General features: G+C 35.3%; 1 protein-coding gene across 1 annotated transcript in view; it reads right to left on the bottom strand.

The window, feature by feature from the left end:
* The window catches only part of LOC128996129 (hepatocyte nuclear factor 4-gamma-like), a 48222-nt gene extending 37013 nt beyond the window's left edge, over positions 1-11209 (bottom strand). The window contains exon 1 of the mRNA XM_054421249.1: positions 11117-11209. Coding sequence (XP_054277224.1) covers positions 11117-11189 — 73 coding nt within the window. The 5' untranslated portion in view covers positions 11190-11209. The remainder of the gene's footprint in view (positions 1-11116) is intronic.
* Positions 11210-14805: the final 3596 nt, after the last annotated feature.

Genomic DNA, 14805 nt, shown 5'->3' with positions numbered 1-14805 from the left:
TACATATATCAACATCCCCTCTCTTTTACAAAATTGAAAATTTTAACTTTCCAAAATACAACTTTAACATTTTCCTTTCAAGTCTAACAAAATATACACCAAAACCTAATCATAAGACAACCGCTTTGGATTTCTTATCAATCTACCCTTTCGGCTTACACAACCATCGAAACTTTTAACAATTTGTTCTTCTGATGAAATTCTAGGAGTTAGGCCTACTGGTCTTTGAAACAACACTGGACTACTTTGCGGAGAAATAAGGCTATTACCATTAGTACCTGACAAACTGATTTGTGAATCTGACTTAGGACTTGTTTCAGGCATTATGGTTTCATTACCTGTATCATTAGACAAATCTGGCCTAATCATCTTCCTATTTCTTACAAACATTTTATCTTTCTCATCAGACAAAACATAGGATCTGGGGATTCTATTTTTTTCTACAACTTTTCCTGCTGTCCAAGGTGAATCAACAGTTTTCTTAAAATACACTTTGTCTCCTACATTTAAAGAGGGTAACTCTTTGCTATTTCTATCATAGTACTTTTTAATACAATCTTTTCTCTTGTCTGACAAAATTTTGTTAGGTTTTGTTACTTTAGGCTGCAAACTACTTTTAGACAGTGGCAATAGGCCATTGAGTTTTCTACTAAACATTAACTCTGCTGGTGAAGGTTGATATTGTTTACTAGTGATACGATAACTTAACAATGCAAGATACACATCAGACTTGGATTCTTTTGTTTTCTTCAGTAAGTTTTTCGCTATTTTGACACCTGACTCAGCTTGACCATTAGATTGAGAGTGTTTTGGACTAACTATCACTAGCTTAAAATCGTACAACACAGAAAACTCGTGAAAAGCGTTAGAAGTGAATTGACTTCCTGAATCAACTACTAAAGTAACAGGAATTCCATGGCGAGCAAATATTGATTTGCATTTCTCGATTACAGTTTTTGAAGTAATGTCTGACAAAGATACTAACTCAATATATTTAGAATAATAGTCCATTAGTACAAGAAAATATTGGTTATCAAACTCAAAAATGTCACCTGACACTTTATGCCAAGGCAAATCTGGTACATCATGAAACAACAACGGTTCTTTTGCATTCATAGGCTTAAACTTAGCACAAACACTACATTTATTTACAAAACTTTCAATGTCCTTATGTAAGGTGGGCCAATACAATAAATTGCGTGCCCTAATCTCACATGTTTGTTTTCCTACATGGCCACAATGCAAACTTTCAAGCATCATTTTATGAAGTGAACTAGGTACAACAATAGATTGATTTTTGAAAACAAGATCATCTACAACATGAAGATCATGTTTAATACTCCAAAATGGTAAAACCATATTACTGACTTCAGGCTTTTGAGGCCAACCTTTAGATATATACATCTTTAAAATACCTAGACATTCCTCTGAACTGGTTTTTTCTCTTAGCAGGTTTAGTTTACTTTCAGACACGGGAAGATAAGATTTTAACATATTTACCTCACAAATGATGTCCTCATCTAAAACATCAATATCTTCTTTACCTTCTACTGGAAGTGCTGCACGTGACAGTGTATCAGCTATATACATCAATTTACCTGGCTTGTATACAACAATTAAGTCATAGCGTTGAACTTTTAGCATCATTCGCTGTAATCTTAAAGGAGCAGCAGTAATGGGCTTCCTAAACAAACATTCTAAGGGTTTGTGATCAGTTTCAACAGTTACTTTCCTAGAGAAAATAAATTGGTGAAATCTAGTGCAACCAAAAACTATGGCTAGCATTTCTCGTTCTATCTGACAATAATTTGACTGAGTCTTAGTGAGCGCTCTAGACGCATACGCAATTGGATTATCACCACATAACAATACAGCACCTAAACCAGTTGAGGAACAATCTACAGACAATGTTATTGGCTTACTTGGGTCATAATATGATAAAACAGGAGGAGATACTAACAAAGACTTTAAAGTCAAAAATGCATTTTGTTGTTCGGCATTCCATTGAAATAAAACATCTTTATGTGAAAGAACTCGCAAAGGAGATGTTACAGTCGAATAATTTGGAATAAACTTTGATAAGTAATTGGTAACTCCTAAAAATCTTTCCAAATCTTTACGATCTTTAGGTATTGGCATCTCCTGTACAGCTTTAAGCTTAGAAGGATCCGGAGTTAAACCATACTCAGTAAACCGATGACCCAAAAACAAAACTTCACTCTCAGCAAATTTACATTTCCTAGAGTTAAACTTAATATTAAAATCCTTAGCTCTTTTTAATACTTCCTTTAATCTTAAATCATGTGTTTGTTTATCAGGAGCACCTATGCAAATGTCATCTATGTAGGTGACTACACCATCAATACCTTCAAATATTTGAGATACAGTAGAATGAAATATATCCGGTGCACTTGAGATACCATATGGCAAACGAAGGTATCTATATCTACCAAAAGGTGTATTAAACGTACACAACTTGCTACTAATATTATCCAACTTAAGCATCCAAAATGCACTGCTTGCATCAAGAGTTGAAAATATCTTACAATTATTAAACTTTGATGACACTTCATCTATAGTTGGCATTTGACAGTGTGTTCTTTGTATATACTTATTCAGGTTTCTTGGATCTAATACTACCTTTAGTCCAGAATTTTTTTTGTTTATCAAAACTAAACTGTGAACCCATTCTGTAGGTTCATTTTCTTTTACAATAATTCCATTAGCTTCCATTAATTCAAGTTCATTTTTCAAAGGATTTAACAAAGCGAATGGTACTCTACGACATGGTTCAATAATAGGCTTAGCATCTTCACTTAATGACAAATGAACTGTTGTAGGAATGTTACCAATACTACCATCAAAAAGTGAGCTATATTCATTCAAAATGCTACTAACAGAATGTACACTTTCATTAGGCCTATGCATATTCTGACCTAGAACAATATTATTTACACTTTGGTTCTTAACATCAGACAATACCTGACCGTTGTAGGCTGTTATAAGACCTAACACGCGACAAGAATTTAAGCCTAAAATTGGCGAACATTTCACATCAACTATTACAAAAGTAATACAGAACATTTTCCTGTTGAAAGAGCAATCTAAATCTACAATACCTAGTACCGGTATTTTTTCACCAGTTAGTGTACTAAGATTTATATTCGAGGTGCGTATTAATGCCTTTGATAGGCCTAGCCTATTAAACAAATCAATTGGGATGATATTTGTCTGAGCACCTGTATCTATTTTAAATGAGATTGTGTGTTCCCTAATGTTCAAATTCTCTAGCCATTCATTAGCCCTGGATTTACACATGTAATTTTTAGGAACAGAATCATTAACTGAACATATATTACTGAATAAAAAGTTTTTGTCAATCACGTAATTAGATATAGATTCAGACGTGAGCGATACCGTATCAATTGAAAAATATTCTTGTGCACAAGTACTTTTAGAAGAACTGTCTTGCCTACCTTGCCTTATAGCTACATCACTCGAATTAGAATCTAAACTTAGGCCTACTTCACAAACCTTTTTGGCTGATTTGCATACACTGGCAAAGTGGTTGTTTTTACCGCACTTATAGCACACTAAGCCATACGCAGAGCACTTGTTAATACCGTGATTTTTCCCACAATTACGGCAGTTTGAAATAAACTTCTTAGCACTTGTACTTTTGTTAGGCCTACCTGTCCCAGTTGATTTCTGCTGTGATGGTGGATGAAATTTGTTCCGTTGGTCCTGATGAACCTGTTTCTGTCTGAACGTTTGTGGTTGTTGGTAACCCCTCTCTCGTTGCTTATGGACGTTTACTGTATGGACATTATGTTCTGCTTCAAGTTCTCTGATGTGTTGTTTAGACAGTTCAGCAGCTTTACAGATTGCTAAAGTCTTCTCCAAGTTAATCTCCGGCTCTCTCAATAATCGTTCCCTGACATTCTGGTTTTGAGAGTTAAGCCCTGATATTAAGACATCGCAAACAAGACTTTCGCGGACAGAGTCAAATTCACAAGCGAGGCTCAAGTTAACTAAGTCTGTATAGAAACTATCGATGGATTCAGATGGCAGCTGTTTCCTATTTAGAAATTTATGTCTCAGAACCGTGAGGTTTTTCTTAGGCGAGAAATGGTTTTCAAATTTACTTACCACCACGTCGTACTTTTTTGCATCTTCGGATGAGAGGTTAAACGAATTGAAAATGTCTATGCATTTGTCACCCAAATTATGTAGTAGTAGAGCAACCTTCCTAGCGTCATTTTCAGAATTTAGGTTAGAAGCCAAGAGATAAATCTCAAATTTCTGATACCAGTGCTTCCAATTTTCGGCTAAATTGCCCTCGAAATTAAAATTCTGAAGATTGCATGGAACCATTGTGAAATTTTCAGTTTTTCTAGACACAGTCCTTTGTTCAGTTTGTTGAAGCACGTTTTCATCTTCCGACTCACTCATTGTTATAACACATTTTTATGTTAATTTATTACTCACGCACTTGAATTTATTTGTATCCCACTTATAAGACACCATGTTTCATGTTTTAAATAAAAACACAATTGAAGTTTCAATACTATTTATTATAAATTGTAATTAACATCGACAGAATTACATTTAGGCTGCAGTTAATGAGCCGACATCTTTTATTCTGAATCGGAAATCAAGTACACTTAAAAGAGAATACACAAAGACCAAAGAGTAATACCTCTAAACATGGACTTCACTATATACATATATCAACATTCACCTCTAAAGGGAGATGCAGAAAGTTTTATCTCAGCTGATAAAACAAATCAAGTGGCGTTAAGTTCAGACACGTGAACGTTTTTAATTTGTATTCCGAGCGTTCATAGAGGGAGGGATGCTCCCGCCTGGGCCCTATCATGTCAACAGCTGACTGCTGTAAAAATATGATCATGCGTACAACTTTCCATAGCGTAATTTTGTTTTATTCGTTGTGCTATATTGTCCACAAAGTTTATCTATGAGGAACTTAACACTGCTCCTGCCATCGCTTATTAAGTATAATAAAAACTACATTGAAGTCTGTATGATATTGCGTGTTTTAAGGACGAAATGCACGTTTAAATTTATTTTTTTCGGGGTCCAAGAGGGGGGCTTTAGCTTCTGTAGCCCCCCCCCCCTTGGAACCGCCACTGTAAGTCTTATAGTTTGGTTGTTTTATGGATAATTTTGGAAAAAACTTGGCAAATTCATTTATTTTATACTAAGCTATGAACATTTTATCAAACATCGACTTTATTAGTCTCCCTGTAGCAGCAAACATAGGTACTCGTTAAATTAACGATAATGATAGAACAACCTAATGTTATTTAAATAGATTAAAGTGAAAATCAAATCAGGCAAATGATAATTAAATGGAAATTGCTTAGTCTGCAGGTCTGCTGCGGCAGGGGTATTTTTTATCTAGGGCAGAATTTAATTGTCGATTTAAGTTTTACTGGGATTGTTGGTGTTGAAATAATCTTAATTTAACCATATTTACTGTACCTATACCAATGATGGAGTCGTTCTAGTATTTTTATGTGTTGGCGGTCTGGCGGTCACAAAATGTCAAATTAGGGCAGGTAACAACAATCCTGAAAACAATTTTATCTACTCCAGGTAGATAGTCAGGATCTAGCACTAGTTTTGGTAAAAAAACTTAAACTTCTAAAAATAAGACAAGATCTTTTGTATATTAGAAAAGTAAACCGTGATAGTTATAAGGATCGATGCAATTCCTAACCATTTTAATCCTACCAAAGACAAGGTGGTTCTAGTCAAACAGTTGAACATCTCTAATTTCAGTATAGTTTGAATTTTACAATTTTGAAGCTTCTTAGGACAAACTGTACAGTATTTCCGCTTTCTGCTCAAAACTTATAGTTTGTTAGTACGGGTAATTTTCCTACTCTACATCAAGTTGGCAGCATTGTTTTCTAATTTTCCTTCTCAGTTGGTAGCATTGTTTCCTCCCGTGACACGGACCTGTGCCGTGCTGATAGCGTATCAGCTGCTGAGGCTGACCCGGCCGCGTTTCATAACCACACGTTCCTTTTAATTGTGAAACACATTTATTTGTTTTCCTGCGTATTATATTGTTGCAAGCTGCAAAATGGTGCGAGACAAAAACATCAATTGAAAACTCCTCAAGCCAGTATAGCATGAAAAATTGGAAACTCCTCAAGCCAGTATAGCATGGTGTAATAGATACATGGGAGAGAAAGTTTAATTTACTTGTTATTAGTATTGAACTGTATATTTTTTACATTAACTGAATTGTTTTCGCTTAAATTTCCCTTGATATAAAACCACTATGCTATTGCAATATGATTGGACGTCTCATTTGTGGTTATGAATATGCTAAATGAAACGTAAGCCTACATCTACCTTTTACGTAAGGATTTTACATAACAGTTTTTACATAAAAAGTAGGCCCTACATACGAAACTGTGTAAAAAACCTTCATTGCAAACTGGTGACCTAGAAACCCAACAGCTAGAACTTCATGCAAAGGGACTTCTGAAGATGTAGAGTGAAATTAGAATTTTTCCAACTGATTGTCTCTAAACCATGAAACGAATTTATTCAGTCTAACTAACCTAGACATCTCAAATTGTGTTAATATTTCTTAATATGAAAGCCATATGTGGCCGACTTAGTTTCCCTATTGCCTTTTTAATAAATAGGCATTTTTGGGACTTTTAGCTCAAATATTAAATAAAACAAAGGCCTAAATGAATCATACTTTTAACTGCCCAAGGCGAATTAAATGTATGCTTCGGACACTATAGATTGTAGTAATATTAACGTTTTACAAGATTTAGATTTATCTTGGTGTTGTAAGCCTGCGATGATTACACAGCCTGACAGATATTCTTAGCCGATCACAGGTCGAGGTTATCAGTGTTGTCGGTCAGCTTTTTCCGGGTGTTTTCATCCGATTAAATTAACACGAGTTCTCAGTAATCGCTGGGTTGAAAATAATTAATTGGTTGGAGAAATACAGCGACATTCTTTTGAGTAAGAATGGTAAACCCAGTATTTGCTTGGTATTTCTAGTTTACGAAATCAAAGTGTCCAAATACATATGTGCCGGTACACTACAGTGTTTCGAGCGTCGTAACAGTTTATTTTGGGTTGTTGGGACACAAAACATAAAACAAAATATCTGGATCAATAGCAACTCAAGGAAAAAATATCGAAATTTATTTTGTATGTCGCCAGGCACTACTGTAAAACCTATCCTACATCAGGTACCTACTTTGGGAAGACCGTAAGGCTAGATCCATCAACAAAGAATACACTTTTAACAGACGCCAAAATCATCTTTACGAAATTACCATTACATCATACTAAACAGAAACAGGTACTTTTCCATCCGTTTTGATAGGCTGGAAAGTTTCCCTTTGCCGTGCCTACACACGGAAAAGTAACGTTACCTATGTACTTTTACCGTACACTGCACGGTAAAAACCTTTTACCGTGCACTAGTCAGCTGATGGAATAAACAGTTAACTGCAACTGCCTATTTTATTTTCTGTAATATAAAAATATATTAATTAATGTCATGTCCTAAATAAATTGTGTTAAGCGTTTAAAAAGGACTAATTATTCCGTGTATTATGATGTAAAATATCGTACGTTACTCGCCCGGTAAGTTTTACCGTACTCGCACGAAAATCCCGCACTCGGCTAACACCACTTACCGAGCTAGTAACGTAATATATTATTAATCAATCATAAATGATCTACTACTTTCAAAAATGCATACGGGTTGGGTTGTTAAGGTATGACTAAACACCAATTTTTAACATCGCACCACAATATTTGGCAATGCTTTTCTATTTCGTCCCTAATGAAACAACTTATAGATACACTTTTCATACGCTCTATTAAAAATAATGATGTAATACATTGAGGAACTACATTTTTGTAGTGTTTTTATATACAAAGTACATGCGTAGTGCAACATGAGAAGATTGCTAGAGATCTCAAGGTTTGGGATCACATCTGGACGTTTCCTAAAAAAACACATAAAATTGACAACTGCGTAAAAAATATAAAAGGGGTTTAAGAACAACGCAATTTCAGAGTAACATAATTTTTGAAGTACGTTGTACACCATAATTATTTTCAGTGCCTTTGTAAAACGACAAAACTGCTGAGTAAGTATCATGCGAGTAAACGGGACTGGTTGACATTTAATCTAATCTTGCGGCTGTGGAATTGTTTAGGTTCCAGAGTCAACGTTTACAAACATGACGTAGTCCTACATTGTTCTTTTACAAATCAATATTGAATAAAAGTTCAGAGGACGTTTCCTCGAACGTCTTTTTAACTAACTAAAAAACTCCATCTTGTATTTCATTTTCTTGCGTGTCATTTAATGGAAAACGAAATGTTTAAACTACTAACTCTAACACCTGTGAAGACTCCAAATTCTTACTAAACGCTAAGAAATATAACCCTCAATAGTTCAACCTGAATACAGTGGTCTTACATATTTAAGCTAATTAAAATAAACAGTGACCAACACAAAGAAATATTAAAGCTTGGCTGGGCAAATAGTAATTGAAACCTATTGGCTATTGGAGTATGTTTAAGCCAAGCACGTATTTACGTATAAACAATAATCTAATTGATACTTTTATGTCGAGAATAATTTTGTCAAATACGTGTTTTAAACGGTGCTGATGATACCCGTCGAAACACTCTAAGACATTTGGCCAGGGCTGTAGTTAGTCATCGAATATATTTGATCCCTGTTGGTAAGTTTATTTATCGTAAAGATTCAGTAGTTGAAAATACCACTGAGGCTGCTCTATGGGATGGAAACATTTTTCTGCCTTATATATAACACTTTATGGAACGAGTCACATACTGTACTATCAGCTGGCGTTTGGCTATTCAACACATACCGTACTATAAATACTTAACACCATCGCATTTTCTGTTATCGTATAGGGATGTTGAACTAAAATAGGCAAATGAGTGTTCAAACTAAATAATTCTAATCCGCCTATATTTACGTAAATGTGATATGACAACTTTCTGGACACTAATCTGTAATTTACTTTACGCCACACTACATTATTTTAACGAACTTTCCACGCAAGGATTTAGCCCAGAAAACAGCTGTTTGCCGTCAGCTTATTCAAATGGGGTTTCATTGCGTACTACTGTACTGTAATGAGTTTTGCCGGACACCAATCAGCTGATTATACTATATTTAGGTAGCAATGAATGGTTATAAACAAAAACATAACCTCTAATGACTAGTGATTTTTAGTCCATGTTCTGTGGCATGTCGGTGAAAATATATTAGGATTTGTACAAATTTAGTAGTATGGCGTAAACTATCGTACGTAACTCGTCCAAAATGTGTGTACCGGACTCGTATGGTAATCCCGTACTCGACTTCGTCTCGCACGGGAACGACCACACTCGTCCGGTAAACACTTATTTTCAGGACTAGTAACGTAATATACTATTACATCATACTACACAGAAACGTGTACTTTTCCATCCGTATATGCTGGAAAGTTTTCCTTTGCCGTGCCTACTCACGGAAAAGTAACGAAATGTATTTTAACGTGCACTTAGTCAGCTCGAGAAATAAACAAATAATTTCAACGGCCTATTTTATCTTCTGAAACATAAAAATATGATGTTAGTCATAAATAAATTGTGTTATGAGTTTAAAATGTACTAGTTTTTCTGTGTATGATGTAAAGTATCGTACGTTACTGGCCCGGTAAGCTTTACTGCACTCGCACGAAAATCCCGCACTCGACTACACCTCGCGCGGGAACCATCGTGCTCGCACGGTAAAACACCACTTATAATGGTTGGACGATTAACAATGCTGACGTCTTAAAGAAACAATCATAACTCTATCACCTCAACATTCCTTATATTACCCAAACATATGCAAAAGGGAAGCTATGTAATATAGGCTCTACCTAAGGCCATCTTTACGTTTCTGAACAAAGGGATTTTTAATCTAAACGTAATTATAACGAAGAGATTGTATACAATTTTATTAAGTTAAATTTTACGTCGTCAACTAAATATTATGTTCTGCCAACTTATTTATTTTTAATTTTCCCCGGAGATCCAGAAACATGGTTGCCGGCTCGTACTACGTATTTTATTTACTCGTTTTCGTCGATAATGTTGGCAACCCGAGAATCTTTTGGTGATTCATGCTTATGACTTTGATTTTAAACAAATAAACAATCCCCCACCACTACAGGCGCCTCCCCCTTCCACTTGCAACAGTTTCAAAGGTTAAGCTGATGAGGCGTAAGCGTAAAGATTGTCCAAAATAAGGTACTTTGGAATTCGTTTGTCAATACTTACATAATGCTGATTAAAATTATAAAGGTATAAATTTAATAGGCTACTTATATCATTATTATTATCAATTGAGATAGAGACGTCACCTAGATGCCGATTTTAGCCCAAATATTAGTGAAGTATGAGTGTAGGATGGAGTGATCAGATGAGGTGTAGCTTTGTTACTGACTAAGATCAGCTAATATAATGCTAATCATAAGCCAGGATCATTATTTAAAGCACAATGATCAGGGACAGCATGACAGCTGGGTCCAGTTTCAAACCATGAACAATCTACTGACTTTTCTTTTTCTCTTAATCTAACCGGCAACCTTTTGATTGTTAGGCAAGTAGGCAAGCAGTATAACAACTCAGCTACCCAGCCAGTCAATAACCTATTGAATTCGAAGTACTGTTTAGGAGTATTGGAAATGATTGTTTATATGAAAACTATCCCCAACGGATTATATACGCGTACAGCTAGACTCACACACAAATTAACACTGTGCCTTCTCCTATACTTTATTCGTTCTATAAGTTAATAATACAGTACCTTCAAGTCTTTATATAAACCATATATTTGTATATGCTAGATTGTTCATTAAAACTTTACAACCCACAGCTCATAGCCCCCATGTAAGCCCCATAAATGCCCATAGTCCCATTTAGCCTTAAGAAAAACCCGGGCTGAATCCCAAATCTTTCCATAACCAACGAGTGTTTTGCAATAATACATTTCATACAGTATAACTTGTTTATGCTCTACGCTATCGCTTACCTTGCAAAGGGCCGCCCACGACCACCTGCGCGTTCTCGACGATGACGGAGGCAGTGGCGGCCGCTGCCGTCATAATATCGACATCGTCGTCCATCGTCGATCAAGGTTTGGTCATCTGCAGACGATGGACACTGGCTCTCTCACTATCAGCTGACTGATGGCGGGTGGGCATGCGCGCGCAACTAACAACTAACCTTATCACCCGCACAGTGAGACAACAATCACCGTGTGTTCTGATAAAGTTATCGGGTGATTCGGTGCTGGATTTGGTTTGGTATACGCGTACATCCCCATGTAATTTTAAAGGAATGTTGGAGGTTTAATTTTGGAGTTGAGAGAAAACTTGAAGGTTGAAGGTATTTTCAAGAAGAGGATTGCCATTATTAAAACTTACAAATACAAAGGTGAAGCGAAGAAAATGGTCTGATTTTACCTAACACTTGCGAAAGGGAATTTAATTATAGCGGCCCTCTTCCTGAAAATACCCAGGTTTGGTCTCACAATTTTCATAAATATTCTGTCGTGCACACTTTTTGACTATTGTCGGGACCACGTAAGTTTGCAGTTGAGGGAGGAGCCTATTTACCATATGGTTTTGAATGAACCAATGAGAACCGTGCGCTGTTGCCAAATCTGTTAATACAAGCTGATTTTAATATACTGCTTAGTATATTTTAATTAGTGTTGTCAACGGGCGATGTGGCAACGTCGCACTAGCCTTGTCTTGTGATTGGCTGCCACCAACTGCAAACTTACGTGGTCCCGACAATAGGTAACTATAGGAATGGATGAGTTCCGGCTTCCGGGGCCCCAGCTACTCAGGTTGTGGGTTGTAGATTTTACGATTATAGGTTCATAAAAGCTGACCCAAATATTTAACGTTAATATATAAGGTCAAATATTTAAAACCCTCTACTTAGACAACCAGTGGCGGCTCCAAGGGGGGCTATAGGGGCTAAAGATTTCCTCTCATTGGGCCAGGGAAATATAAATTTAACCATACACTTTGTCATAAAAACGTGACAGGGGTTTATGGACACAGTTCAGCACGTTAAAATGGCTTTAAACGTCGCCAAACGGCTTTAAAAATAACAAACTTTCTGGGCGAGGACTCCGAACACCCACCGTTCAACTCACCTCCATGACAAGATCCTAGAACCGAGACTGTAGACGACATACCCTTTTAGACTGACGTTACGATGGTGTGTACTACTTCTACCTTGTTTAAGTGTTGGTGAAATACAATACTATATATATACCTGCAGGTTAATTGGAAATAAATGATAAGTATATAGGCCTTAATAAATCTCCAACCAATGTGATGGATTGTATTATTCACTCAGGTGGATGTACAGAAAAATAACAATAACCCTACCGCAGCAAACCTGGTAACAAAGCGAATTTCCAATTGCCTGATTGGATTTTCACTTTATTATTTCCGGCTGATTTCCTAATAACAATAGATTTTACGAGCACTTAGGTTTGCTGCTACAGGGAGGTTAATAAAAGGGGTGTGTTTCTTTTATAAAAATGTTTCTTCATAGTATTGCCAAACGGCTAGATCATTGTACAAAAAATATAAACTAATCACACACTTTTCAAAAAAAGTTCTATATTTCGGCATTAGCCTTTTTTAGGAATATAATAATGTAACTTATAAAAATACAATAGCCTAGTATAAAATAAATAAATATGCCAAGTTTGATATAAATACTCGTATATCCATAAACAAGCAAACTAAAAAAATAATTTACTTGCCCTCCATAAGAATGACATACCAATGGTAACTTTGAATTTGCATTTTTTTTTATTTTCTCCGTAACAGGTCCGATTATGCTGGTCCGACATGTTCCGATCATGCTCGTTCGTGAACTCGTTCGAATACACGTAGGTTTACACGTTTGTACCAAATTTTATTAAAATTGGTCGAGTTTTACTAAAACCGTATCGTGCTAATAATAATCATGAACGACGTGAGCCATACTCCAGGGAATGTTGTTATGGGTAAAAATACATAGAAATTAATTCAAGAATAACATTTTTTTCAAAAATCGCTTCGTCTGCCCTTTTGTATTTTTAACATAAACATTTTTATCTTTACATTTTTCCAACCAATATTTATAACACTTTGTATCTATGTTAAGGTAGACTGGACCAGTGTTAGAAAGAAAATTGTCTTGGTCCAATTCAAAATTTAAAAACGGCAGTCATTTAAATGTTTTGAATTTAAATTACTAAAAGATGGATGATACTGTAAAAAAATGTAGATAACAATTTTATTTAGCATTTAAAATGCACTATCAAATGGCACCAAGTTCAAAAAGATCTAATAGGAAATAACTAAAATATCAAATGAGGAAGAATAAGGCTAAGCTAGTCAGGTTTGTCTTATTAATCAACCAATAATAAATCGTGATATTTCGGTTATTTTTTACTAAATCTTGTTGACCTTGGTGTCGTTTAATATAACTTTAAATGCTAAATAAAGGTGTTGATTTTTTTCATGTAACAGCCATTAATTTGTAACATAAATATAAAAAATTAAATGGCCGCCTTTATGTTTGGAACTTTGAATTGGGTCACTGAGAAGCAAAATATTTTGCTTATCTGTGGTTGGATTAAGAAAACTTTTTTCTAACATGGGTCTCTTCTACTTTAAACATACATACCAAGTATCATACAGATCGGTTGGAATAATCCAAAGAAATACAAGATTATATGAAAAATACAAAATGGCGGATAACTGTTCAACGAAGCGATTTGGGGAAAAATATTATTCCTGATTTTCTCTATGTTTTGACCCATAGAACCATTACCCTGAGTTTGGCTGTTTACTTACGGGGCACACTGTATGAATTTGGACGTATGGCCATAGATGAAGAAATATAATAATTATATACCTTATTTATTTATTTATTTATTCCAACGAGAAACCCATTACATTGAAAAATTACCAAGAAATAACAAACCTTCATCCATTCCTTTTACCTACATCCATATTTACCTTCATTCATATTTACCTATATTCATATTTATTTATTTATCATTCATATTTACCTTCATCCATGGTATGGTGTTTTTGGCATTTGGAAACATCAAAACGAAAAGTAAATCGGTCCCGGGTCTAGGTCTTACCATGAGATCTACGGTAATAGCGTATTCCCAATATGGGAAATTAGCAAATGAATTATAGACAATGCAATGATTATCGACATTTTACAATCTGTACGTCATAGTTTACTTTATTTTCTTCACCTTATCAAGATCCTCCTTCTCTGCACCAGACTAGAGTACTATATTCAGTTAGTATATTCTGGTACTGTATTCAAACTATTGTCGCTCACGGGTCGGTGATAAAGAATACGAGAAAGTACGTTGTACAATAAGTTTTAGTTCATATTCGCCGATTTTTAAGAATAAGGCCGATTTTGACTCAATAATATTAACCTGAAATAGTGGAAACCGCACGATTAAGCTTGTAGTATTTTTCCACAGCGAAGTTTAAACGTAGCCTAAATGATATTTTCGAAACGAAAGTGTTAGACGGGTTATTTTACATTGATTTCTACGGGAATTTCGGGTCAGATTTAACACGGTATATAGGCTGTGGTCTAAACTTGAACAGTGTCCTCAATACTTTTGCTGCAACCCTCATTGCATAGCAGTTCAAAATATTCTGATTTAAAATA

This window comes from Macrosteles quadrilineatus, unplaced genomic scaffold (assembly GCF_028750875.1).
Source record: "Macrosteles quadrilineatus isolate MER2022 unplaced genomic scaffold, UCM_ALF_1.0 Scaffold_6__1_contigs__length_79288215, whole genome shotgun sequence".
Taxonomy (NCBI): domain Eukaryota; kingdom Metazoa; phylum Arthropoda; class Insecta; order Hemiptera; family Cicadellidae; genus Macrosteles; species Macrosteles quadrilineatus.
The sequence above is the reverse complement of the archived record's forward strand: the minus strand, read 5'-3'. Positions and strand labels throughout refer to the sequence as shown.